This window comes from Cinclus cinclus, chromosome 14, assembly GCF_963662255.1.
Source record: "Cinclus cinclus chromosome 14, bCinCin1.1, whole genome shotgun sequence".
In the NCBI taxonomy this organism is placed as follows: domain Eukaryota; kingdom Metazoa; phylum Chordata; class Aves; order Passeriformes; family Cinclidae; genus Cinclus; species Cinclus cinclus.
In genome coordinates this window covers 16,770,666-16,795,504 of record NC_085059.1, presented here as the reverse complement: position 1 = coordinate 16,795,504, position 24,839 = coordinate 16,770,666, and the positions used below count along the sequence as shown (strand labels likewise).

Here is a 24,839-nt window from a genome sequence, read left to right as displayed (position 1 = left end):
GGACCCTGGGGGGCCCCAGAACCCCGAGGAGCCGCAGGACAGCGCAGCCCCCACACCCCCCGCCCGCCATGACAGGAGCCACGCCCAGCGCATGGGCTCGCCCCCGAGCGAGCTGAGTGGAGGAACGCCTGACTGCTCCTCGCGACAGCCAATCAGAGCGCGGAACAGCGAGGCCGCGAGCCAATGGGAAGGGAGGGAGGGGCTGGCCGGGCGGAAGTAGCGGCGGCGCTGAGGGAGCGAGGCGGGCCGAGGGTGCAGGTGAGGGCGGGCGGTGAGGCGGCTGAGCGGGTCCGTGCTCTCTGCCGGGACGTGGTTCCGGCTCTTGTCTCTTCAGCAAGGCCTGGCGAGCGTCGCCGCGGGGTTTGGGCCTTCTCAGAGCTCGGCGCACGGCAGAACTGCGGTGGCGGGTGTGGGTCAGGCCCAGTTCCTCTCGTGGGACGCGGGTGAAGAGGGAAGGCCGCACGAGGAGCGGCAAGGGTCGCTTGGTCTGGTCAGCCTGGAGAAAGGCAGACGGAGGGGGGACCTCACCGCGGGCTGCAGCTTCTCCCCGAGGGACAGCGCCGATCTCTGCCCTCTGTGACCAGTGACAGAGCCCGAAGGAACGGCTGGAGCTGTGCCAGGGGAGGCTGAGGTGGATATTAGGAAAAGGTTATTTTTGCAGAAGGTAGTCGGACCCTGAAAAGGTTCCCCAGGCTCTCCTTGGTCACAGCCCCAAGTGTGAAAGAGTTCAAGAAGCCTTTGGGCCGCGCGTTCAGGCCCGGGCAGGGATTGTTGGGGCGTTTTGTGCAGGGCCTGGAATTATCCTCATGTATCCTTTCCAGTTCGGGATATTCTCTGATTCTGGGGGATTTGCCCACCAGGCCCCATGTGAGGAAGGGGGTCATTCCTCCTCCTTTGGCTGCCCACTTTACAGGCTGGTCTTTCATATTTAGGGAAATAAGTATTCTTTGTGCTTCTAGTACAGTTAATCTTGCTATAAGGAAACCTTAGTGAAAAGGTAATGTGAATTAGCCAGGAGTTTCCTGTATTCTGCGCACGGATTTGTCTCTTTTGAGCAATCTTTCTCACATCCCCTTCCCATATTTTGTCTTTGTATTTATATTATAACCTTGTGGCGTAAATCATTAACATCTGTTTCTTGGGTCATGCCCTAGGAATTTCCCCTGGCAAAAATGGGTGAACCTCAGCAAGTGAGCGCCCTTCCTGCACCTCCAATGCAATATATCAAAGAATATACTGATGAGAACATCCGCAAAGGGCTGGCTCCAAAGCCACCTCCGCCTGTGAAGGACAGCTACATGATGTTTGGGAATCAGTTCCAGTGTGATGATCTGATCATCCGGCCCCTGGAGAGCCAAGGTATTGAACGGCTGCATCCTATGCAGTTTGATCACAAGAAGGAGTTAAGGAAACTAAACATGTCTATTCTGGTCAACTTTCTGGACCTCTTGGACATCTTGATAAGGAGTCCAGGGAGTATAAAGCGAGAGGAGAAACTGGAAGACTTGAAACTGCTTTTTGTCCACGTGCATCACCTCATAAATGAGTATCGCCCTCACCAAGCCAGGGAGACGCTGAGGGTGATGATGGAGGTGCAGAAACGGCAGCGCCTGGAGACGGCTGAGCGGTTCCAGAAGCACCTGGAGCGAGTCGTGGAGATGATCCAGAACTGCCTGGCTTCCCTGCCCGATGATCTGCCTCATGCAGAGGGGGGACTGAGAGTGAACGTGGAGCCCATGGATACTGATGATGGCAGCAGCTGTGGTGGACAGAGCGAAAAGCAGAGGGAGCGTTCTGGTGGCAAGAGAGATCAGGTTTTGGACAAAGATGCGGCAATGTGCAGCATTATTGATGAAATGACATGAAACAACCTGGTTTTGTTAATGCACTACAGTGAGAGACAGAAGGGGTTCTAAGGATACACGATGTATTTAGTTTTGCTGGTGTACCACCAGACTAAGCATTTGTTGTGCACCTGTTGGAGGTTGTGAGTGAGTGGGCAGATGAAAATGTTTAATGTTTTGTGACCTGTATTTTTTTGGTAGAAATGAAAAAGTCTAGTTTTTGTTAAATGAATCATGTGAGGTGGTAGGCACAGATTAAAGTTTTTCTGTTGTGCTTTCATTTGTCACTTCCTGCTTGCTTTGGGTATGCCATTTGGGTATGCTCTGAGTCCTGAAAAAAATTCCTACAGAAATGGTGCTTGTGTCTTACACAAACATCACAGAGGAACTTGGAAAACACAGAAACCCAAATTACATCAAGGCGTTTCTTATGGTCTGTGTTTGAGGTGAAATCTAAAGAAAGTGGGTCAACTGTTGCCCTGTAGCTCTCGCATCCTTTTATTGTGGGACCAGAATGGCTTTCCTGGGATCCTGGCAGAGCCAGCCTGCCATGTCTTTCCCATTTTTGCAGAACAGTTTCAGGACCCTGCTGGTAGTTACCAGAATTGTTCCTCTACCAGCACTCTGCAGTTTCCTGTTTCCTCAGAAACCACAAGAGCTGAGAGGAAACCTTTTCTTAAGGAGTTCTGCTTCCAGCTGCTGCATGCAAAAAATCACCCTTTCCTGGGAGTGTGTTGCCAGTTTGTCTCACAGCTACCTTAAGCCCTTGGTTTTCCTGATTTTCACTTAGAAAACCTGTCAGTTTGGTGCCTCTGTTCTAGAAGGTAATCATGCAAGGCAAGGTTCCCATTTTAGCACCTTCTGCTTACTCATGAATAACTTCCTAGTACTTAATTTCACCTGTATAAAACACTGTGAAGTAGCTCAGCTGCTTCAGCAAGGAGCATTTCTTGGACCTTGATCACAGATGTAGTTCTAGCCCAGCAATACAAAAAGACAAGATATCCTTGAGAGTGGTGATCCAGGCACAGGGAATGGCATTTCTCAAAAGCTGTATTTCAGCATTTTGTCAGAGGGAGTCTTGAGTCATGGTTTCCACACTACTTTTTCAGTGAAAGTCTGTTCTGGATGTTTTATGTTATATTGCAAAAACCCAGATAAATAGGGAATTTTTAAATATGAAAAAAGACTGGCACTCCATTAGGCTCAACTGTGTCAGTTTTCCAAAAGTACCAAACTATTGCTCCCAAAGAAAATTTGCCAGAAGATGCGGAGATGCTTCTAAGTATTAGAACCAGAAACTTATGAAAAGCTTGAATAGTTCCTCCTACAAATCTGTTATTTGGCCAGGCCCTTTCCACTTACCATAATCTGCTACATATTATGTAATCTTTTAAATCCAAACACTGTCTGCTGTGGCAAAAGCAGGTGTGGGAAGCAGTCTGGGGCAGTAATTGCTGGTGTCGTGTCAGCTCAGTGCCACTGTCAAGTTTCACTTAGAGTCATCAAACAGCTCTGGAAAAAAAAAAACAAGAAGCAGTTTTGTGTGGTGCTGTGAAGTGTTGCCACCTCTCAGTCAAAGCCCTGTGGGCAGGAGCTCAGTGCATTGTACCCTGTCCCAGCAGCACTTGGCTGTGCTGCAGGACAGCCCAACACAGAAGCTCACAAAGATTATTTTTCTTGAATGAGAAAAAGCGTCGTTTGTCACCTTCAGCCAGAATGTTGTCTTATATCTGCCTGAACTGGGTTCTCCTGGTGCTGCTTACAGGTAACCAAGGGGGCAGAAACAACTGGAGGTGGGTGGAGGTAACATGCATCAGGGATTCTGAGGGTAGCAAAGAGAAAATTTCTCTTGCAGCAGGAAGAATGGCCACATCACAGAAGCTGCAGATCTCTGTATTGAAATAGAAAACTTCATCACAGTGGCTCAGTACAGTTCTAATGGCCGTATCTCGTTTGGAAAACAGAAATGTGCTGGGGGTGTGGTGGTTGTAAAGATGTTGCTTCTTGGGCTGGCTGCTCATCTTTTTAGTAGGCTTTTGTAGATAATGATGATTTGAACAGAGAACTTTAAATTGTTTTAGAGAAGATGTAAAACAAGGACATTTCAATTTGGCAGGCTTTGTGAAGATGAATGCTTCGGTAGACAGGGAAAAGATCAACTGTGACTTCTAGTATTTTTTTAGCCCTATGAAATAATACTGGGACAAATTGACAATTGTTTCCTTTTTCCTTTAATCGTGAGGGAGAAGTCCTAGATTGTTAAGAGCAGCAGCAATGAAAACAGGTTGCAAACTGGCACTAATAAAGACAGACAGACATTAAAACTTGGTGGTAAGACAAATTTAGTAGAAAGAAAAGGGACATTACAGATATTTCTTGTAGATCTTTATAAAGCCTTTTATTTTGAATTTCTCTTTGAGTTTCCTTTAATAAGGTAAGTTGGTTACAGGGATTTGTTACTAGTGTGTTGTGGCAAAATCTCTGCATGCAAGTTTATTTTTAAATATAATAGGAAAATATCTGAGCTGGACTGGGCAAAACAGCTTTTTCACTGTCATGAATGGGCTACTAGGTGTTAGGGGTCACTGTCTTGACGTGAGTAGTGTACAGTCTCCTGGAAATGTGACAAATTTATGGGGAAGCAAACAAGGTTGAAACTGCGTGAGACTTAGAAGAGAGAATAAGGCAGTGGAAAAAAGAATAAAAGAGTATATATAGCATTCCTCAGAAAAGCCCTGAAATTTTTATTCTGATAAGAATGGGCAAAACCTGCCTTAAGGCAAAAGGAAATTCATTCAGCAGTGATCATTCTGATGAAACCTGCAGTTCAGTTCATTGAAAGGGGGGAAGAGTTTCCCACAGAGGTTTTGAGGAAAATCAATGTCTAACTGTTCTCCCATGTGCGTGGCTTGGGTTAAATGTACACAAAGGAAAAAGCTAAGAGCTAGGAGACTGCACCTGGCTCAAGAGAAGCCACAGAGTCTCTTCACCTCATATCCTACCTGCAGAGGCTGCAGAAAATGTTCTTTCTCTCTCTGGCTTGATCTTGATCCCTCACTGCACCAGTCCTGCCAGAACACATCTATTTGTGCAAAATCTGATCCAGCAAAGCCTGGTGTTCTTTGAGAAGTGGGAGGTTTCAGGACATGCAAGATGCCACTCCACTTGCCCTGTGCTCAATAGCTTTGTCTTTTTGTCCCCAGGCTCCACAGTATCGGAATTACTTGTGACAGGAGAGGTTGGTCAGAACATCACTGTCCCCTGCCACTACAGTGTCCAGGAGTCAAATGACATCACATCCATGTGCTGGGGTCGGGACAGGTGCCCCAATTCAAAGTGTTCCCAGACCATTATCTGGACAGATGGCTGGAAGGTGACAAAGCAGCACAGCAGCAGGTACCAGCTGAAGGGGATCCTGTCGAGGGGGGACGTGTCCCTGACAATCGTGAACGCCAGGGAAGCAGATTCTGGGTTCTATTGCTGCCGTGTGGAGATCCCCGGGCTGTTCAACGATCAATTGATTAATCACAAGGTTGTGATAAAGAAAGGTGAGTGCTCTTGTGAGTTACCACTGTGGTGGATTTGCTCCTGGGTCTGGACTTCAAAGCTTGTGGTGGAAATGATTTCTGCAATCATCCATAAGACTGATCTGAGGACCTTGCACATCTGCTGTTAGTGCTACCTCAATTAAGTTGCCTTTGGCAGTGTTGTTATCCCACTGCAGTCACTGCTATTAAAAAAGGACATGGTGCTTTCATGGAGCATTCTTAGAGACACTGAAGAATTTAAAAGAAAGGGCAGCATAAAGTATTCACCCAAAGCTTTATTATTGCTGCACCTTTTTCATAGAAAGCTGTGTTTGATTTTCCCTGCTTAATTCTAGATTGAAGCCCAGGGATGCGAAATTGGTATAGAGAAGCTTTTTATCAATTCTTTCTTTGATTTTTAGTTTTTCCCTTGCTCGTGATACTATATAGAAAAAGTGACTGACAAATGTGCTTTACTAGCAAATTCTTATTATGGAAACATTGTCTCTTTTTCACTATATAAATGCCCAATGAGGTTAATTATGTGTTGATTTTGTTTTATTTTTTAACATCAGCAAAGATCACTACTGCAAGTCCTCACACTTACACCTCTGAACAGACCTCAGGTAACTTTTATTCAAGTGTTGATAGCATGTACAAGCCATATTGCAAATAGGGAATCTTAGGAAGGAAAAAAAAAAAGATGATAGATGATAGAAATGTTTTGGCTAAAATTCATTAAACACTACCAAAGATCAAAACTTGGATTTAAATTCTGCTTGATACTACACAGAGTCTAACAGAAGGAACATGTATATTTGGGAGGAAGCTGCTTTCAGGTGTGATAATTAAGTAGATGTTTTAGTGGTGCTGCAAGGTTTGCTTTTATTTGACTGTTGTTTTGGTTTGTTGGGTATTTTTGTGGTATAAAATCTTACCTCACCTTCTAGAAATGCATCCCATGAATGGTAAAACACAGCTTTAAGGAGTTGGGTGTACCCACTATTTAGTCAGAACTGTTTTATTGGACTAGCTCAAAAGAGCATCGAATTAAGGCTCCTGCCTCCTGTAGCAGTCAGCAGCAGATGGTAGAAAAATGGCATTAATTTTGTGGTAGAGTGCCAAATTATTCTTCCAGGTGTAAGGTGGTCCCAGAGGCTCCCCACCTGTGCCTCTGTGCACATTTAATAATGTAAGGTCCCTCACTGCAGGGGAAGAGACAGTGCTCAGCTATTCCTCAATTATTTTCTCCATTCCTCTCACAAAAGGATAAATTTCTATCATGAACCCACTCAGCTGCAGCTTTTCCAGTCTGAAAAAGACACCTTTAATTTCCACTACATGAGAGAAACCTCATGGTGTAGCAATGGCTTATTCTCTGGATTCTGAAAAAAAAAAAAAAGAAAAAAAAAGAAAAAAGAGAATCAGGGATGCCATTTCTATTTCTCCCTCTGTCTTGGATGTTTCCAGCTAAGCAACTCCAAATTAGTGTTACAGCAGTTGCATTTCCTTTTTGGAACAAGAAGTGAAAACTTTCTCAGACAGTTTCTATTCTAGTTGCAAATAACATCAATTCCAATCTTAGAACTGAGGGGTTTTCTTATCCCTGTGACCTCTTCCTTAGCTGATGGTGGAGCAGTGTTTGAAGTTTTCAGAAGGTAGTGCCTGCATGTTCACACTGAGGAAGATTGGAAAAGGCAGGTGGCCACATGCCTCTGATCTGAAAACACTCTAGAATCTCCTGTGGAAGTTGATGATCCTGTCCTTTTCAAAATAAAGTTTCTGGGTGAAGGGTAACAATTTAAAACATAAAAGCAACTAGCTGGGGTTGGCACAGAGTGAACAGAAGATTTTGTTTTCAGGAGGTTTTATGTCATGTGACAACACATGGAGAAACTGAGACTGATGGTACATAAGACAGAAATTTGTAGCTTTTAATTTTAAATGTTGCAAACAGCTGTGCTCTGGGAGATTACCTCAAAATGTGCTGCAGGTCCTCATGCAAATATATCACCTTTTGTTCAGTCTGTTTACTGTATAGCTACCTGGGGCTGTAAAAGTATCCCCTGCTTTATGTGCTGCTTCAAGGCCCTGAGCTAATCTTCATCAGTCTTCAACTGAGAACCTCAGTTTGCTTTATGCATCATTTTTTGCTTCAAGGCCAGGTTGGATGGGGCATTGAGAAACCTGGTCTAGTGGAAGGTGTCCCTGCCCATGGCAGGGCATTGCAATGATATGGGCTTTAAGATCCCTGTTAACCCAATCTGTTTTATGATCCTATGGCCACTGCTGCTTGGCTCCAGAACTGACTGGATCTCCTTCCCAGTGTTGAGATAACAACAAGAGCCAAGTATTTCTAAGAAAGAGTTCAAAGCTCTGAAAAGAGCAGTATTCAGAGTTTTGTGCTGCCCTCCGAAGGCACCAACCTCTTATAATATGCAGAGCTCAGACTGCTGATACACACAGAGGTTCAGGGTCCCAAGTCAGCAGTACAAATTCTTCTGTCAAGGCAGAACAGTTCTCTGTGCAAGTGATGTGTTTGTCTTGTCTTTGCTCAGCTGCTGGCAGCACCAGTGAATCCTCCTTTGCTGTCACAAGGACCTGGCCATTGGTTTCTGCTTCAGAAGCTCCTCAGACCGTAAGCATCAACCTTGCTGTAGCATACCTAGACAGAGTGGATGGACCTGAGATATTTCTGGGTCATCCCTAAAGGTCACTTCCTCTGCTTTTGTCTGATTGCAACAGAATATTGTTTTGTATTCTGCATGTTTAGTGGTTATAAAGTGCTCATGTGCTCATTATTAGAGAATGGAGAAAAAGCCCTGCTTAGCATGCATGAAATACTTCCTTCTAGAGGAGGAAGAGCCTTAGCAACATCTGTATTTCCTTTCAGGCCTCTGCTCCCTGCTCAGGCCCCTCAGACTGCTTGGATGTGACTGCAAACCTGCAGGTATGGCATGATGTGGGCAGGAGTGGGACTTGAGCCACCTGAGAGCACAGGGGTGCCCTGCACTTCCCATCCAGTGGGGTCAAACAGGCAGCTCTGTGTGTCCTGCTGAGTCCTGCTGCACAGGTGGGAGGTGTGACATCATGAGACATCTTACTCATTAAAAAAATTCACCAAATACTATTAAAAACCTGAATACATGGGATTTGTCATAACTTCAGGTCTGAGAATCTTGAAGACTGTGTTTAACAGCATGGTTCACACAATTGTTGCAGAGGCTGTGCTTGAAACTGGGCCTGTTTCTCAAATTGGGCTTTTGGTCTCAGGTGTGCTTTTCCTGCAGAGCTGCAAAACACACAGAAGGCCTTTGGGTATTGCAAGGGCTTCTTGCTGTCAGTTCCAATAATGCTCCTTGGCTTGTGTTTGACAGAACACGTCTGTATCACTTCCCAGTCTGCAGGATCCAGAACATGGGCTGTACATTTGGATTGCCTCATGTGCAGCACTTCTGCTAATCCTGATTTTGGCTCTGTTCCTCTCTAAACGTGAGTAGTTTCCATAGGCAGGTACTCAAGGATTGCTCAGGTTTGTCCAGGCACAGCTGTGGCTGATGCCACATCTCCCAGGTCAGAGCAGGGAGCTGAGGTCCCTGGAGTCCCCTGTGCTGTGGCTGCTCACAATGGGAATTTCCTATCCTGAAAATACTTTTGAAGTTCCTTTATTTAGTTTCTTAGACTTGAGTTTATCTTTGAACCTACTACTTTATTTGCTTCTAGTGGTTTAAACAAAATTGATTATTTCTTTTCTTTATTTGTTTTCATTTTGGATGGTCCTTAGACTATTTTTACAACACAAAGAAGATGGGTGGTTCTGCAGGGTAAGTTTTCTGTTCCTGCTTTTGCTAATAGGACAAATGAGTTGGAGAAAAAAATAGTCAGTGTGCTGACCATTCCACCACATACTTTGGCTTTCTTTTTAACCTCAAGTTAATAGAAAATATTATAAAAAAGAAATTAATAACTCCTGCTATTATTCATTACTTAATAAGCTAAAATAAATGTCACTTTCAGTTTATAGCATTAGGGAGCTTGTTAACGTCAGGTGTGAATTTTCTCAGAAGTGGGAAGATGATTCACTATTAGTCATGATCACATGTTTAAACCTATTTTACATTTTCTAGTGAACTGGTTGGTCTGTTCCTCTGTGGTTTTATTGTCTGTTTTTGGTTTAACACCATGGTTTTTTACTCTTCTGTGCAGCTTTGTTGTATTTTGGAAGCCACAAGGTGTCGGGAGCCATAGTGCCCTGGAAGATGAGAATCATGCAGAGGAAAATATTTATGTCATGCATTAAGGACTGGATGCATGGCTGCCTTTGTCATTGCTGGGACATTAAATAGTTTGCAAAATGTTGGCTGCTCCCCCTGCTCAGCAGCTGAACGTGACTGCACTACTGAAGCATTATTCATATCCTAATAATAAAACAAATAAAAGCTACACTTTTAATTAAAATCTTTATCAGCCTATTCCAGAGACAGAAACCAAAACTAGCATTGGTGGAACTTTCCATTTCTTAAAGAAAGTTATGATTATATTTCTTATCTGCTTCAAATTCTCGTTTCCTTGTTGGAAAAAATAAAAGAGGAAGTGCCAGAAGGGCACAGTCGTGTTCGCTGTGGACTCTGTCTTCCACCATCCACACAGTCTGTGCCATCAGAGGGCAGAAGCAATCTCAGAGCTGTGTGACAAAGATGTCACATGGCTGATCTTGGTAGTATTAGTAATTTAATACACAATTAGTTGTATTTTCATTGAAATCAGGTATGGCTTATTCTGGTAACAGCTCGGTAATGCAATATACTGAAGCCTGTCCACCTGGAATTAAATCTGGGGGAGCTATGGCTGCTCACCCCTGAGGGGATATCCTCGAATATATATATCCAGCATCAGTATGTCAATGGACAGATCAGTCACAGTTTGTGTGCAGAGAATTATGACTAAGTGTGAGGTTTTTTGGCAAAGTACGTCACTATTTTTCTGTGGCTTTCTCCTCAGGCACGTCTTTACCCTGAGAAGCCCTTGGGGTAGAAAGTCTCACTTCCAATTCTCTAAAAAATCTGAACAACCTTCCTCCCACCTTTGTAAAGTTAATGAAATTCTTTTCTTAGCTTGAGGAGAAATCATGGACATTGCACAAAATATTGTCTGGAAGTTGGCCGTGCCTTCACACACGTCTAGATACCAAACAATTCCTAAGAATGTTGAATGTCTTTGATGGATTTTACCTCATAAATGGGAAATATCTGTGGCCAAGTGCCTTTCCTCTACTGCTCCTCAGTTAGTGATGTGCCTCAGCTTTTATTCTCTGCAAAACGAAACTTTGGTTTACTTTAATTAATAAATAAATGGAATCAGTCCTGTGAGTGAGAATTGCTGAGCAAGAGACACAACACAACCAAATCATCTTTAAGTGGAAGAATAATTGTCCCCAATTGTTTTTAAGAACACATTTTAAAGAGGTTTTGGGGAAAGAGCAGAAAAGCAGTGCAGGCAGGAGAGACACCAACTCTTACAAAATATTGGCCAAATCCCCTTGCCCTGAAGCTCATCCTAAGCAGCACTGTGGAATTACCCAACACAGACACTGCTGCCACAGGACAAACTCACAGATGCACCACAAACTTTCTACCAGTGAGTTAAACTCCTCAACAATGCAATGAGGCATAAAGGCACTTTTATAAAATCAGTCAGTATTTATGTCAATAGCTGAGACACTCGAGGCCACGATCTGGTTGAGCTTTAGGGGGAGCTGGGGTCAGTGGAGAACTTACCCCTCCTTGTCGCAGCTGGTGGAGATGGGAGTTCTTGGGCTGGCTGGGGAGGGCAGTGGTTTCCCCAGGGCTCACACAGGTGAGTGTTCTTGCAAAGACTCACAAAGGAGGGAAAGGCTCATCCTGCTGAAGGAGGAAGAAATGGAAAGCAAACTGAGACAGGTGATCCTGGGGTGCTTTGTATTTTCACTCGTGATCTCTGTTCTCCTGGCACTCTGTTGTAGCAGGCTGAAAAGGCTGAAAACTGCAGGTGAATTCGTGGCTGACTGAAGAATGGGAGCACAGATATTGGGTGATCACTGATACCAAGGCCAGAAAAAAACCTGGCTTTTTGACAGACAAAACCAGCTCTGCCATTTTCTGTCTTCACATCATGTGTAGCTTTGTGTAAGAAGGTACTGAAACCAGAAATGACCTCCTGATGTCAGACTGTATTTTTGCATTGACTATTAATAACAATTACTAACCCCAAATCTCTGCCCCTGCTGCAGACGTTGCTTTCCTTCTGCCTGGCTGAGCTTGTTGCTGCTGCAGACTCCAGCCCATGGCAGGAGCTGGAGGAAGTCTGATCTGGTCTCTGAACTGGCTCTCAGGAAACATCTTCAGCAATTTCTGCTTTCCACAATTTTATGTAATCACTCTCTACTGGGGTCAGAGTTAGACATGTGGGATCTCCAAAATCACCTGATTTTAGCTGTTCATGCTCTTATGGAGTTTGTGGGCTATCCTTAAGACTCCCAATCATGAAAGATGCTTGTCTACAAGGATTTTTAAAATTAATGTTTCTATTTCAGACTAATTCAGATTAGTTCTTATATTAGCAAGATTTTAATGTAAAATAAAGTTCTAATAACCAAAACTGATAACCAAAATCTTGACGCAACCAAAATCTTTCTGCTCTGCAGCTATTTGGTAAACAGTCTCTGCAAAGATTTTGTGGAGCAAGAACTTTGCCTTGGGCATGCAGTGTAATTCACATCCACAAAGGCAGAAGCTCCCTGGGCTTTTCATTACCTGCACTTGTGTCAGTGGATGTTGGAACAGGATCCACTCATTTCAGAATGAGCCCTAGAGACAAGCAGGTGGCACTTGGAACCCGTTCAGCCATCAGGAGATTGTCTGGCAGCGCATTGAGCTGAGGAGGCTGATGAGCTGAAAACTTTTTTTGAGACACCTCTGCATTTTCTGCCTGCAAGAAGCCACTAGATAGCAGTACAAAAGCAGAAAGTGACCCCTGTGTTTGTGGTTCTGGTGCCTTAAGTTTTAGCTTTTATATTTTTCAGATTTTCTGTTATATTGGTGTGTGACTTTGAACTTCATATTAAGTGTTAGCAAATTCTCCTCACAGCTCAGTCACACAAACAATCCTTGTCCAGCCCCAGAACCAAGGACACCAGTGCAGCTTCAGCCCCAAAAAGTGCAAACAGCAGAGAATTGAGGAGAGAATCTGGGAGGATGGCACTGCAGAACCTGGAGCTGGAATTGGACAATTAACTCCAATATGTAAGTGGACCAAAACTTATAAAAGTGTGAAAAATTGTGACCAATTGTCCATCTTGGGTGGAGCCATGGCCAGGCTCTTGTACTGCCCAAGGTGAATCCTTTGAAGGTCTTTTAATAAATACCTGCTTTATTCCTTTAACTCTGTCCAGCCTCTGTTCCAGGGAGCCTCTCTAGACATCAGTTCTTCCCAGCACACTTGGATTTTGGATGGCTTTCAATGCACTCTGCTGCTGTTGGCCCAGTCTTGTTAAAAGAGCAAAGCTGATAGAATGCTGTATTCATCCTGTGCCTTTCCTGGTTGCCTGTGACAAACTGTCCAGTCCAGTCTGGACAAACTTCATGCAAATATGTAGCTGAATAATGACCCAAGTTTGAGATTCAGCTGCTCCCTGCCCTGGCATCAGCTGAGCATCAGCTCACAGCCACTGCTGGGTGGTGAGCAATGGGAGAAACTATGATCATTGCAGGGAAAAAGTCTCCAGGATACTGGATGCCTCAGGTTTCATTAGTTCTGTTCACAGAGCAGCTGGGGTTGTGCCATTGTGTGAGCTGTACCTGGTAGCATATAGCAAATTAGGTATTTTACTCATTGCCTTTACTGCTAAGATTTTATTTGCTTTTTTCAGTGCTAGCAAGCAGCAGGGTGATATTTTCATGCGCTTGACTATCATGATAAGCCCAAAATCTCATTACTAAAAGTGTAATGCCTGGTTAAAAGCCTATCATTTTATCACTTGAACTTGGAATTGCACTCCAGTTTGCACTGTGTTACATTTATTTGCACAGAATTTTGTCTATCTGCAATTCTTCATTCCTGACCTTACTGCCCTGAATTACTTTTGCTTTATTACTCAGCTGTTCCAGAGAAGAACTTCCAGAGGACTTATTTGTCAATTGGTCAGAAAGAAATAAAACAGTCAAAAGGAGTGAAATGTATTTCTTGAAGATGATGTTGCATTTCTTTGGGAAGGATGTGGTTTTGGCAACAAAACATTAGCAACAACTTCCTCCCAGGCTGTCTTTGCAAACAGAAAATACTAAGCTGGGGAAAGAGAGTGGTCTTCAAGCAGAAGGCAAAGGCATGGAAGTGAGGTATTAGGCAAATGGAAGTGAAGACAAAGTCTGAGGGGTGACTATGCCAAATGTCCAGGGGTGTAAAAGCACAGAATTTGTTCTTGCCACTCAGGACCCTGGAACAGAAGTGGGCCTTAAGTATTCCAGGGAATGGCAAAGCAAACAGAATATTGAATTTGTGGTGATAGTACCATGCTGAGTGTCTTGAAGAGGAAAGAAGAGGACAGCCTGTTCCAGGATTTACTGCCCTCTCACTGAATACTTCCCAATGTCCAGAGTTAACCCCCCTGGTGAGCTTGGAATCGTCCCTGAGCTAGGAATCATCCTAGCTCCTGTCAGTGGATACCATGGAGGGCAGATCAGCATTTCTTTGTCCACATCCCCTCCTCAGGAAGCTGCAGAGAGCTCAGAGCTCCTCTCAGCCCCCTTTTCTCCAGTCCTGGAGTCCTCAGCTGCTCCTCACAGGACCTTCATTCCAGACCCTGCCACCTGCTCAGTTGGGCTGTCTGGGCACATCCAAGTACCTGGGTGTCCTTGTTGGACTGTGTGTCCCAGAAGTGCCCACAGGGCTCTGAGTGGCTCTGCACCAGGGCTGAACGCAGCAGGAGATCCTCTCTTTGGCCAGTTCCTATCCGGAAGTTTAGGAGATAAACACTTGCAGCATGTAAAATCTGGAAATGGAGAAATGAGACTTCAGTGGGACTCACTCAGCACCTCTGGAAAGAATAAGATCTGGTTTCCTCTTCTTCCACTGCTGCCCTGGTGTCTCCGTCAGCCAGAATGTCCCACTTTGTGCTGTTTCACTGGATGGTGATACAGATCTTTATAGGTGAGTCTTCACCTGCTTTTCGTGTGTTTGCTCAGGAAACTAATTTATTTTTTTTTTTCAAATGAAAACCAGCAGCACTTGTTTTGTGAAAACAAAACAGTGAAAAAGATCTGCAAAATTTTTCCTAATTTATGGAGTTAATACCACTTGAGGTTTGTGGCTTTTTCACTTTTAAAAATGTGTGCTATTTCCTCTATGTTAGTTCCCTTGTTCTCTTTCCTTGCAGAGCTACTGAAGGAAAATGACCTTTTGTTACCTGTTCTTTAACTCAGCTCCTTGCTGAGAATGTGTTGTCTTGAGGTTCAACAGACAGCTAAATGCTTCTTTTCTGTTTATTGGTCATATCCTCTGCAATCTTGCAATCTCATTAGTAAAGAAACTTCAGTAAAGAAAAAAAAAAAAAAAGGATTGATAGAGCAAAGATTCCAAATATCTTCTGCAAAGTAGGAAAATCATTCCAGGAATAGATCAAGGGAATAAAGAAGTCTTATCAAGCATCTATTTTGGCTGGAGGATGAATATTCTTGTCCATCCAATGACCAGTTTGTGGGATAGAAGACAACTACAAGAGCAAATATTGGAATTACTGCTTAGTGCCAACTGCCCCTGAGGGTGGGTTTGAGAGAGACTGTACACAAATATGAGTATACCTGTATGATCTGACCAATTATTAATACCTCCTTCTATTGTGGATGGGATATTAAACATCTGGAGTCCATTTCTCTCTCACTGATGAAGGACTTAGAGCATCAAACCTCACAGATTTCAGTGGGAACACCCAGGCAGAGCCTTGGGTCAAATCTAGATGTCTGGAAGGTCACAGAGAAGGACAGGATTCTCTTCACAGTAAGAGCAGGATCTCAGGAAGCTCTAAATTCCAAAGACATATTCTTTCCCTCCTATTTACTTGTTCCCTTGGAAAATGAGTCTGTAGAAGAGGCTTCACCTGAGAAGTAAGTTATTTATTCCTTGCAGAGGTTCATGCTGTTGAATCCAGACTGCTGCAGTATTGAAGCTCTCCTCACCAGCCTGCAGTGCAGGCAGATGTTGGCAACATTAGTTTCACAGAAATTGAAAGAGGATTTGAAACTGCAAAACCTGTAACTTTCTAGTAGGAGCACTAGAGGGAAATGGCACTGAAGACACTCTGATGCCTTGTGTCTTTACTCTTCTTATTTTAAATCATTTACTTATTTATTTGCTAAGTTCAGGGGTCTTCTTATTTCAAAGAGAAGAGCAAGCAAATTTTCATTTGTTATAGGGTTGCTTAATGAAGCTGCTTTTGTGCCGTACAGAACTGGGCTGAAATAGCAGAAGATGAGCCCCTTTCTCCTCTAGAAGCAGTGACCTGAATTCTAGCAACAGCTTCAGCTGGTTTTGCACACATCATTGTTGGGGTGACTTGACAACATGTGTTAACCTGCTCATGACTAACCCCTTGCTCCCACATAAAATACTTTCAAGGTCAATTGCATGTCTTGTTCTGTCTTCATAGAGAGAGAGGCTCTTTTCTCTGCTTTGCTGTTTCAAGGCAAATGAACTTTCCCTTTCCAGGGGACAAAGCCACCATCTCACAAAGCCTTATCCTCTATTCAGGAATTCAGTTTCTGGCATATCCTGCCTTCATTTCACTGCAGAAGCTCCTGCCCTTCAGGCCATATTGCCTGTTGTTTTGTCTGCCTCTATTCTTTCAGCACTTGGAGCTGTGGAAATCTGAATGGGTTGGCTTCTCTTGCCAGTGGGATAAGCAGTAACAGACCTGAAATGTCATCCCAATTACAAGTCATGAGGCAGCCTGCGCAGACTAAAGCCTCACCTAAGGAGCAGTCCATTAAAGAGAAAACAAAAGAGACATGGATGCAGTTGGAAGCATCTGTTTGCTCTCTGGGAGTCATGCCAAAAAGGAAAGACATTCAAACAGCTGGCAAAGTAAAAGTGTTTGGCAAACCAGGGCTGAAGCTGGTGATTATAGCAGCAGCAGCAGTAAGTCTTCTTTGGGGTGAGCAAGCTGGCCATGAGACATCAGATCTGCAGGGTTGGAGGACAGGTCTGGTTGCTCCCCAGGTCCCTCAGTTCCTGCTCCACAGTTTGTAAATGATAACATGGGGTCAAAAAAAAGGTAGGAGGACTGACACAGACTAGGTGAATGTAAACCAGGGGAGATTTGTTCCTGTCTGGGAACCTTTTTTCATATAGTGCCTTTTCTGAAGAGGAAATCTGTTTTAAGGCAATTTGGGAACGTCATAAGGAGTTAAGAGGGAATAATACATGGAAAGATTCAGACCAGATGGCAAGGTGGGCATTGGCTGTAAACACCAACCTAAGCTGGTCACTAAGAGTAAGAGGACAAGGAAGGTGTGTGTGTGCTCTTTTAAACATCAGTATGACACCAACAACTAAAGTTTCTGCGTAGACAGTGTTCCACAAGGTAAGTGGGATTAGTTTTCAGGGCTTGCTCAGTGCATTTTCTGAGAACAGGTTTCTACAGACAGATTCCACTGCTCTGCCAGCTTAATTAGGCCCTAATTTCACACATGAATAGCTGTTTTGGACCCTGCTTTTGAGACTGTCAGTGAAAAGCAACTGTGACAGCATTTCCTTTTCAAAGGAGGTGATGGTGGGCTGAGAAAACCAGATGTCTTTCACAGCAGGGTCCTGAACAACTTTCAAACAGCCTCCCAGGAGAAGAGATGGGGCAGGAGCAGAGTTCTCAAATTCCACTTGCAGAGGTCTCCAGTTTGTGCTTGGGCTGCCAGCGACAGACCCCAGCCTTTGATGTATTTTATGAGCCTCCCTGCAGTAGGTGGCCAGGACCAGAACAAGGAGCAAAGCAAAGCCTGAGAGTTCCCGGCTGTTGCCTGTAGTGCCTGGGGCAGGAGCTGCCACAGAAGCCTGGGGGATCAGCAGCTGCAGGCAGGAGGGTTTCTCCACACCTTGTTCACTGTGTTGTGTAGGCAGAGTCACCACCAGAACTCTCCTGGTTGTCCCCTGACAGCACCCACGGTGTCTGAAGCCACGGTGAGAGGAACAGAAGGACAAGCTGTGACACTGCCCTGCTCCTACCCAGTGACACGGCGCAGGGACATCTCCGACATGTGCTGGGGCAGGGGCCGCTGCCCCAGCTCCAAGTGCACCAACAAAATCCTGCACACCGCTGGCAGCAGGGTGACGTTCAGAGCATCTCAGAGGTACAACCTGCACGGCCATGTTTCCTTTGGAGACGTGTCCCTCACCATCGGGGCAGTGAAGATGGAGGATGCAGGCGTGTACTGCTGCCGCGTGGAGATCCCCGGCCCCTTCAACGACATCAGGCGCAACATCTGGCTGGAGGTGGCCACAGGTGGGCCTGGGGACCCTGGGGACACAGCCAGCAGGGACAAACCACTCCCTGGGCACTGAAAACTGGGCTGCTGAAAACTGGGGTATTGAAAATTGGGGCACTGAAAATTGGGCTGTACTGAAAATTGGAGTATTGAAAATTGGGCTATACTGAAAATTGGAGTATTGAAAATTGGGGTACTGAAAAATGGGATGCTGAAAATTGGAGTGCTGAAAATTGGAGTAGTGAAAAATGGGATATTGAAAATTGGGCTATACTGAAAATTGGAGTATTGAAAATTGGGGTACTGAAAAATGGGATGCTGAAAATTGGAGTGCTGAAAATTGGAGTAGTGAAAAATGGGATATTGAAAATTGGGCTATACTGAAAATTGGAGTATTGAAAATTGAGGTACTGAAAATTGGGCTATACTGAAAATTGGAGCATTGAAAATTGGGGTACTGAAAAATGGGATGCTGAAAATTGGAGTAGTGAAAATTGGGATACTGAAAATTGGGCTATACTGAAAATTGGAGTATTGAAAATTGGGATACTGAAAATTGGGGCACTGAAAATTGGAATATTGAAAATTGGGGTACTGAAAATTGGAGTATTGAAAATTGGAGTATTGAAAATTGGGATACTGAAAATTGGAGTCTACACACACCTTTTTTGTTTGTTTTGGCCAAAGGTATTTTTTCCCAAATTACATGTTTTTCAAAGGAGATCTGCAGCCAGTCACCAATTTGAGTTGCAGTCAATGTGCAGTTTAGATTAAAAAAAAACCACCTAAATTTTACCCTTTACCCTTTTTTGCCTTTCAAATTAATATTTAATTTCTTGTTGTATAGTTCTGTTTGACTTTTAAAAAGATGATGGAATTAAAAAGGGATGTATAATTTGAAGAGACCTTGGAATGAAATTCAGCTTTTCATTTAGGGTTCACCCCAACACTGAAAAGACTTTTTTTTTTCATTAATGTAATAAGGAAACACATTAGGATGACCCACCCTTGAGGGTGCTTCCTTCCCCTAAAGGGTGGGTCCTCAGCATCCACATATTTGGAAATTTTGTCTCAGAGTCTTGAAGGGCTTGTTCCCCTTCCTATTATTTTTCTGGGCTGCAGGATAAAGCAAAGTCTTGCACAGAAAAAAAAAAAAAAAAAAAAAAAAAGAGATGGTATCCACCCTCCACAAAGCAGAAAGACAATTTTTTTCTGGCTTTTACAGAGTGCAATTGGTGTTCACAGCACATTTGTTTGTTTTAAGCTATACAACAGGAGAGAGGGTGAAAAACGCAGCAATTGCTTGTCTGCCCCTGAGTCTGAGGGCAGCAGTCCGGGTTGCAAAGATTAACAAGAAGATTGTAGCTGAAAAACCAAGCTCTTTTGTTTACTGTATTTTTATGAGGACATTGAAAAGCAAAATAACAAATTTTCAAGCTTTGGGGTTTTACCACACAAGGTTCTGGACCTTTCACTTCTACAAGAGAGTCAAGGTGGGGGTGTTTGAGACTGGCAAAAGAAAAGCAAATCTATAAATCTGTGAATTTCTCTGACTGGTCATGCTTTCAGCTAATTAAAATGGCTTTCTGAATATTAACTCTCCCACCTTAATTTTCAGTATTTTAGCAACCAGATAATTTAAATTCATTTCTGCATTGGCTTCTGTCAGGGTTGGTTGAGAATGCTCTGACCTGGCTTTTCACTTGGCTGTGTTTTTTCCATGCAGCCCCTCCAGTGACCACCACCACCACCACCACCACCACCACGAGAAATGCTCCTGTTTTCTCCGAACATTTTACAGAAACAACTTTTGCTCCTCAAGCAACCTCTGATCTCCAGGCAACAGCAGAGACTGCAGTCCTGCTGACAACCAGCACCTTTCCACCAGAAACCACACACCCCGAGTTTCTAGCAGGGGAGACCTCTGCTCCCCCAGCAATTGCTGGGACAGAAGATGACATTTTCCCTGTAACTATGGTGGAAACAAGTGCTCCCCCAGATTTTCCAACTACTTCCCAAGCAGCTGATGTGACAATTGATGATGTCATGTTCTGCTCCACGCTCCTTGGAAGTACAGAGGGTAACCAGCACAGTTCTCTCCTTTTTCTGTGCAGCAGAGATGGTCTGTGTTAGCCTGGCTGGCATCATAGAGACTCTCCACATACTTATATTTATATCTGGGAAGTTCTCTCTGAGATGCCTATGGGTGTGTTTCAGGGGGTTTAGGCAGATGTTTTAGTTGATGCTAAATTGGGGTGAGCAGCCAAGGCAGCAGAGGATTAGGCTTCCTGCACAGGAGCTTTAACATGGAGAAATAATGTGGCAGAAACCTCGTGAAGTGCAACAGAAGTAAATGTGAAGCCCAGCACTTGAGGTGGAGTAAGAGAGATTCACTTAACTGTGCACTAATTTTTTTCTTGATTTGGGAAAGACAATTGAAATTTCCTGGTGAAAAGTTTAGTTTAGAGTATGTTCTGCTTGAGAAATAGTGAGAATTCAAAACATGTTTAAAATTGAGTATTTACATTCTCATCTCATATGAAAGCTGCTGCTGTTATTAGTGATCAGAGTGACCTGTTACCAAACCATTTGTAGGTTGCTGCTTTATCCACATTACTGACTTCATTTCCACAGATTGGTCTGCACAAATTTGAATGACATGTGAAGACCATTCTAATTAGTGATCTTTATAAGCGTTACTTTTTACTTTGTTTCAGTGGCTACTGAATTCCCAAGTACTCTTCCAACTGCAGAGGAAACCACCACCTCTATCCTGATGGAAGGTATGTCAGTCATGGGTGAGTAGGATAACGTTACAAGGTCAGAAGTTGCTTGCTCAGAGAAATTAAAGAGTTGGCATAAACAAAACTGTTGAGTATTCTTACGAGTGCACCAAACATGTACTGATAGTTATTCATTGCAGTTAGCAGTATTGGGGGTCCACACAGAAATTGTTTGAAATCAGAATGTAACAACAGCTGAGAAAAACATGTTTTTATACCTCTAAAGGAAGTTGATTTCGAATAACTCATTTTTTAATAACTGTCAGGTATCTTGGATCTGAGATAGTAAAAAACCCGAACTTTTCAACCTCACTGAATTCTCAGATATCTGTTTTGTCATCACTATGAGTTCATCGAGATTTCCATCTTTCCCAAGTGTTGTAGCCTCAGCAGAAAACTTAATGCTAAAATTCAAAGATGACATGTTGTATTTGGTCTCTTAGTTCCAGTAAGAGCTAAGAATCTCTTAATTTTTAAACCCACAGTATTGTGGTTTTTGCAGGTCTTCTTTTGATAGACCTAAAGACTTAAAGCAGAATGTTCCTTAATGCCCCTGGAGAGCGCTCACAGAAGAGACTAAACTGGTCTCTTGAACATTTGTGGGGGTTTCTCACTCCAGTCTCACTTGTCACCCTTCTGGTGATGGATAATGTCTGTATTTTGTCATTGTAAATACGGTTTACAAAGGGTCTTAGGTCCAGGGTTCTTGTAGCAACTTCAGTTGTGACAGTGAGCTGGAAAGAGCCCCCACAACAGCAGTAACAGCAGAAGATGGGTGTGAGTCACTCCCACCTGTGAAAAACCTTGTGTCAAACTGTCACAAGGTGTGAAAATGCTGCAGCACAATCGGCTGGTGTCTCCTGAGAGCCATAAGCCAAGTTCAGTTCTTGACTTGGTCTCCTTCCACTCTGTGAAATAATGCACTAAATGCACCCAGCTCAGGCTTCCTGTAAGGTAAAGGAAGGCCGATTTGTTGCTGAATGTTATATTGATGTTAGAACAGCAGGGAGAAACCCAGGGCTGAAAGCCTTCCATCTCCAGGCAGAATTTTTGGCAGAGAGGTTGGGCTGTCTGGAGTGGATGGCTCCTGCTGCCCAGGCTCTGGTTTAATTTCTCTTCTCTCTTCACTTTTTTTCTCCCAGCTACAACCCTGCCATACTTCAGACCCCAAAAGCATCTTTGCTCTTTCAAGTATCATAGTGAGCAGCAATAGCTGGTCCCATCAGCCAGGCTGCACGTTGCCATAAAATTTAACTTTGACTTGTTGGACCTGCATTGTCACTGTTAAATATGCATTTCTTGTGGATTTGGGGTAGTTCTGAAGTACAGATCTCTGAGAGAGTGGAGTGTCATAAAACAGGCATATGACAAAATGCAGTTCACACATCCCCAGGGTTTTTAGTACTTCTTAGGGTTTTATTACTTGCATTTGTTTAGCTGTAGTGCTTATTATCATGATCTCTTTTCTACTCCTGTGCGAACTTCTACTTACATTGGCATGAGCTACCCAAGCCCTGTCCATGTCTCTGAAAAAATAAAAGCACATGGGATATGGAGACACATCAACACAGCTTTCACAGGGGGCTGGTCAGAATGGAGATATTTGGGGCAAATTAGGTTGTGAATGGGATGACATACTCTGAAAAGTTTTTAAAAAAGAAAAATAGCCATGGAATTATATATTGGAAAGACACTACAAAAACATGGAGTGACAGGACAAGGGGGAATGGCTTCAAACTGACAAAGGGTATGCTTAGATTGGATATTATGAAAAACACACTTCTTTATGAGGGTAGTGAGGCCCTGGCACAGGTTGCCCAGAGAAGCTCTGGCTGTCCCATCTCTGGAACTGTTCAAGGACAGGTTGGATGGGACTTGGAGAAACCTGAGATAGTGAAGGTGTCCCTAAGTTTTCCTCTTTCTTGATGAAGCCTGAGGTTTCCCATGGCTTCCTCAGCTACCATTTGTGGTGGAAACTCTTTTGGTTGCAAGGTGCTTTTTGCACTTCTCATTCCCTGAGAGTTCCCTTGACTGAGGCAGTGACAGCCCATGCAGCCCTCACTCCTTCAGGTGACTGTGCCAGTAAGAATTTCAATCTCTTTCATTTTCAGAGATTTCAGCAAATTCAGATGGCAATGCTGGGAAACGTGAAGATAGAGGAGATAAGGTAACATGTCCTGTATGTTTCAAGAGTGTTTGAGTAGAAATCAGGAGAGCAGGACATGCTGGTGATTTTCAGTGTGTTCATACTACAGGGACAGATTTTGCAAACCAAAACTTGAACTTTCATTTAGAAGCTCAGGAACCTGTTCCTCTTTTCAGTGGATAGAGCCAAAGCCTGAGCATTCCATCTGACTTGGACACTTCAGAAAAAACTCATCCCCTGGCATCCCTGTGAGAGAGGGGACCAAGCAAAAGGCAAGTTAGGGGAGTGTTACACCTCCCTAAGAGAAAGATGGGGGTGACTGAGCTCCTAGTTCTACTTTGGACACCTTATTGAAAAGCTCATGTTAAATGGAATTAATCTGACTTCAGTATTTCAGAATAAGGTTTATTAAATACTGAACAGGCAATTCATGTCATTTTTCATGATCAACTCGATGTGTCTTCCCAACACTTTATCCAGGCAAGCTCAGAACAGCATTGCAAACTGCAGCCCAGTGCTCTGAGCACCAGTGCAGCCCCTCCTGTGCATATAGCTCTGAAGGAAATGTGCTCCCAAAGCCTTTTTTTAATTTCCCTTTTCTCCCTTCCAGATTCCCAGCTCTGTCATTTTCATTGCCTGTGTCACAGTGGGGTCCATCCTTTTCATACTGATGGTCTCGTTGGTTTGGAAACGTAAGTATCCTTAAGCTCAGTGATTCTAATGCTGGCCTGGTGCACATGTCCTCCTGAGTCCCTGCTTCTTCTGGCAGCTCTGCCATGGTCCTGGTGCCAGTGCTGTGTTCATTTTGTGGGAGATGCTGTCCTTACTTCAGGGCTGTGGCACCATCAGGGGGCCAGGCAGGATGAGTGGGTGGGGATGCAGCAGGAGGCAGCCTGTGCAAAGAACCTGTTCCTTCCCTTGCTGCAGGGCTGGCTCATCCTGCTGGCTCCCTCTTTAAACTTAAGTGGCCCCATAGCTTCCTGGAAATGCTCCCAAAAGACACCGGTGTAACAGAAATCAGGATGGGATCCTTTCTTTCCTGCTTACCCCACAGAAATTTTGCAATTTGCTGTCATTGTTTCTGAGCTCGTTTGACAGATGCATTAGAATTATAGATTTCATTTTGCCATTGTAACATTAATATTATTTTGCTTCCAGGTAAACAGGCAAAGAAGTTCATAGTAAAAAGGTAATCCATTTTGTAATTTCCTATTAAAAGTTCCAGTGTAATTTTTCTTAGAGACAGGAAGGTATTGGCCACTGATTGTAATGGGCGCAGTATTGGCTTGTGGTACTGATTACCAGAGTTGTATTAGGAGGAAACTTCAGGTAACCTCACTCCAGAAATTCAACAGTGGCTCCTGGGTGCTGCTTCTGTGTAGGAATTAACAGAAACCCAAAGCAATGGAGAAATTAAACAACAGTTACTGCAGTGTAGTGACTACAGCTTAAGGAAATACTTCATCTGCTTTTATTTTTGATTGAGTACCAGGACATGATACCTTGTGTGACTATAATTTATAAGTTCAGATCTTCTGGCTTATCTTGAAAAAAAAGGAATTCTGTGGACAAGCCATGGGGGAGTCCAGTGAGGTGTCACCTCTTTTCCAAAGACCAATAATTTTTCAGTGGTAGCTGCTCTTTCAGTGCTTGCTCTACCTGGGAGACAGGGACTGGGGAGAGACTCTTTTCTGAATTCCATGGTGGTTACCCTACAGCTGCCATTACAGGGTTTAAACAACCCTTTCCTATCCATGAGAAGAATGCAAGCCAGGTAAATATCTCCCTGATATTTTCCAGGGAGTAAAGTCAGAGTTACTTCATTGCAGTCATTGGACTCAGTAGCTTCAGGTTTCCATTTCCATGGGAATTTGCTGATGTTACAAATAAAAATGAATGCTCTGAAGCATCAATGTCCTTTTGCCCCATCCATAGTGATCTGTGCTTCTCACTGCAGTGTTGGACCTCCAGAAGAGACTGACAAAGTTTTCAGTGGTGCTGAGGGAGAAAACAACATTTTTTCCCTGTGA

General features: G+C 43.8%; 2 protein-coding genes across 3 annotated transcripts; both read left to right on the top strand.

Moving 5' to 3' along the window:
- The first annotated feature begins 231 nt into the window (after positions 1-231).
- MED7 (mediator complex subunit 7) lies at positions 232-2,124 on the top strand. Of its 2 annotated transcripts, none has more exons than XM_062501932.1 (2): positions 232-258; positions 1,155-2,124. In XM_062501932.1, the coding sequence occupies exon 2, from the start codon at positions 1,173-1,175 to the stop codon at positions 1,863-1,865; it is 693 nt and encodes a 230-aa protein (XP_062357916.1). In that variant the 5' UTR covers positions 232-258; positions 1,155-1,172; the 3' UTR covers positions 1,866-2,124. The 2 variants fall into 2 exon arrangements, with proteins under 2 accessions (XP_062357916.1, XP_062357915.1); XM_062501931.1 differs by lacking the exon at positions 232-258 and adding an exon at positions 296-631.
- Positions 2,125-3,507: 1,383 nt separating this feature from the next.
- On the top strand, positions 3,508-24,839 carry LOC134049494 (T-cell immunoglobulin and mucin domain-containing protein 4-like). Its single transcript, XM_062501976.1, has 16 exons — positions 3,508-3,612; positions 5,051-5,395; positions 5,950-6,000; positions 7,933-8,012; positions 8,268-8,324; positions 8,752-8,866; positions 9,159-9,198; positions 9,581-9,672; positions 14,504-14,557; positions 17,553-17,897; positions 19,607-19,960; positions 20,598-20,663; positions 22,775-22,830; positions 23,420-23,501; positions 23,968-23,998; positions 24,767-24,839. Exons 1-16 carry the CDS (start codon positions 3,564-3,566, stop codon positions 24,837-24,839), a joined length of 1,890 nt encoding a protein of 629 aa, XP_062357960.1. The 5' UTR covers positions 3,508-3,563.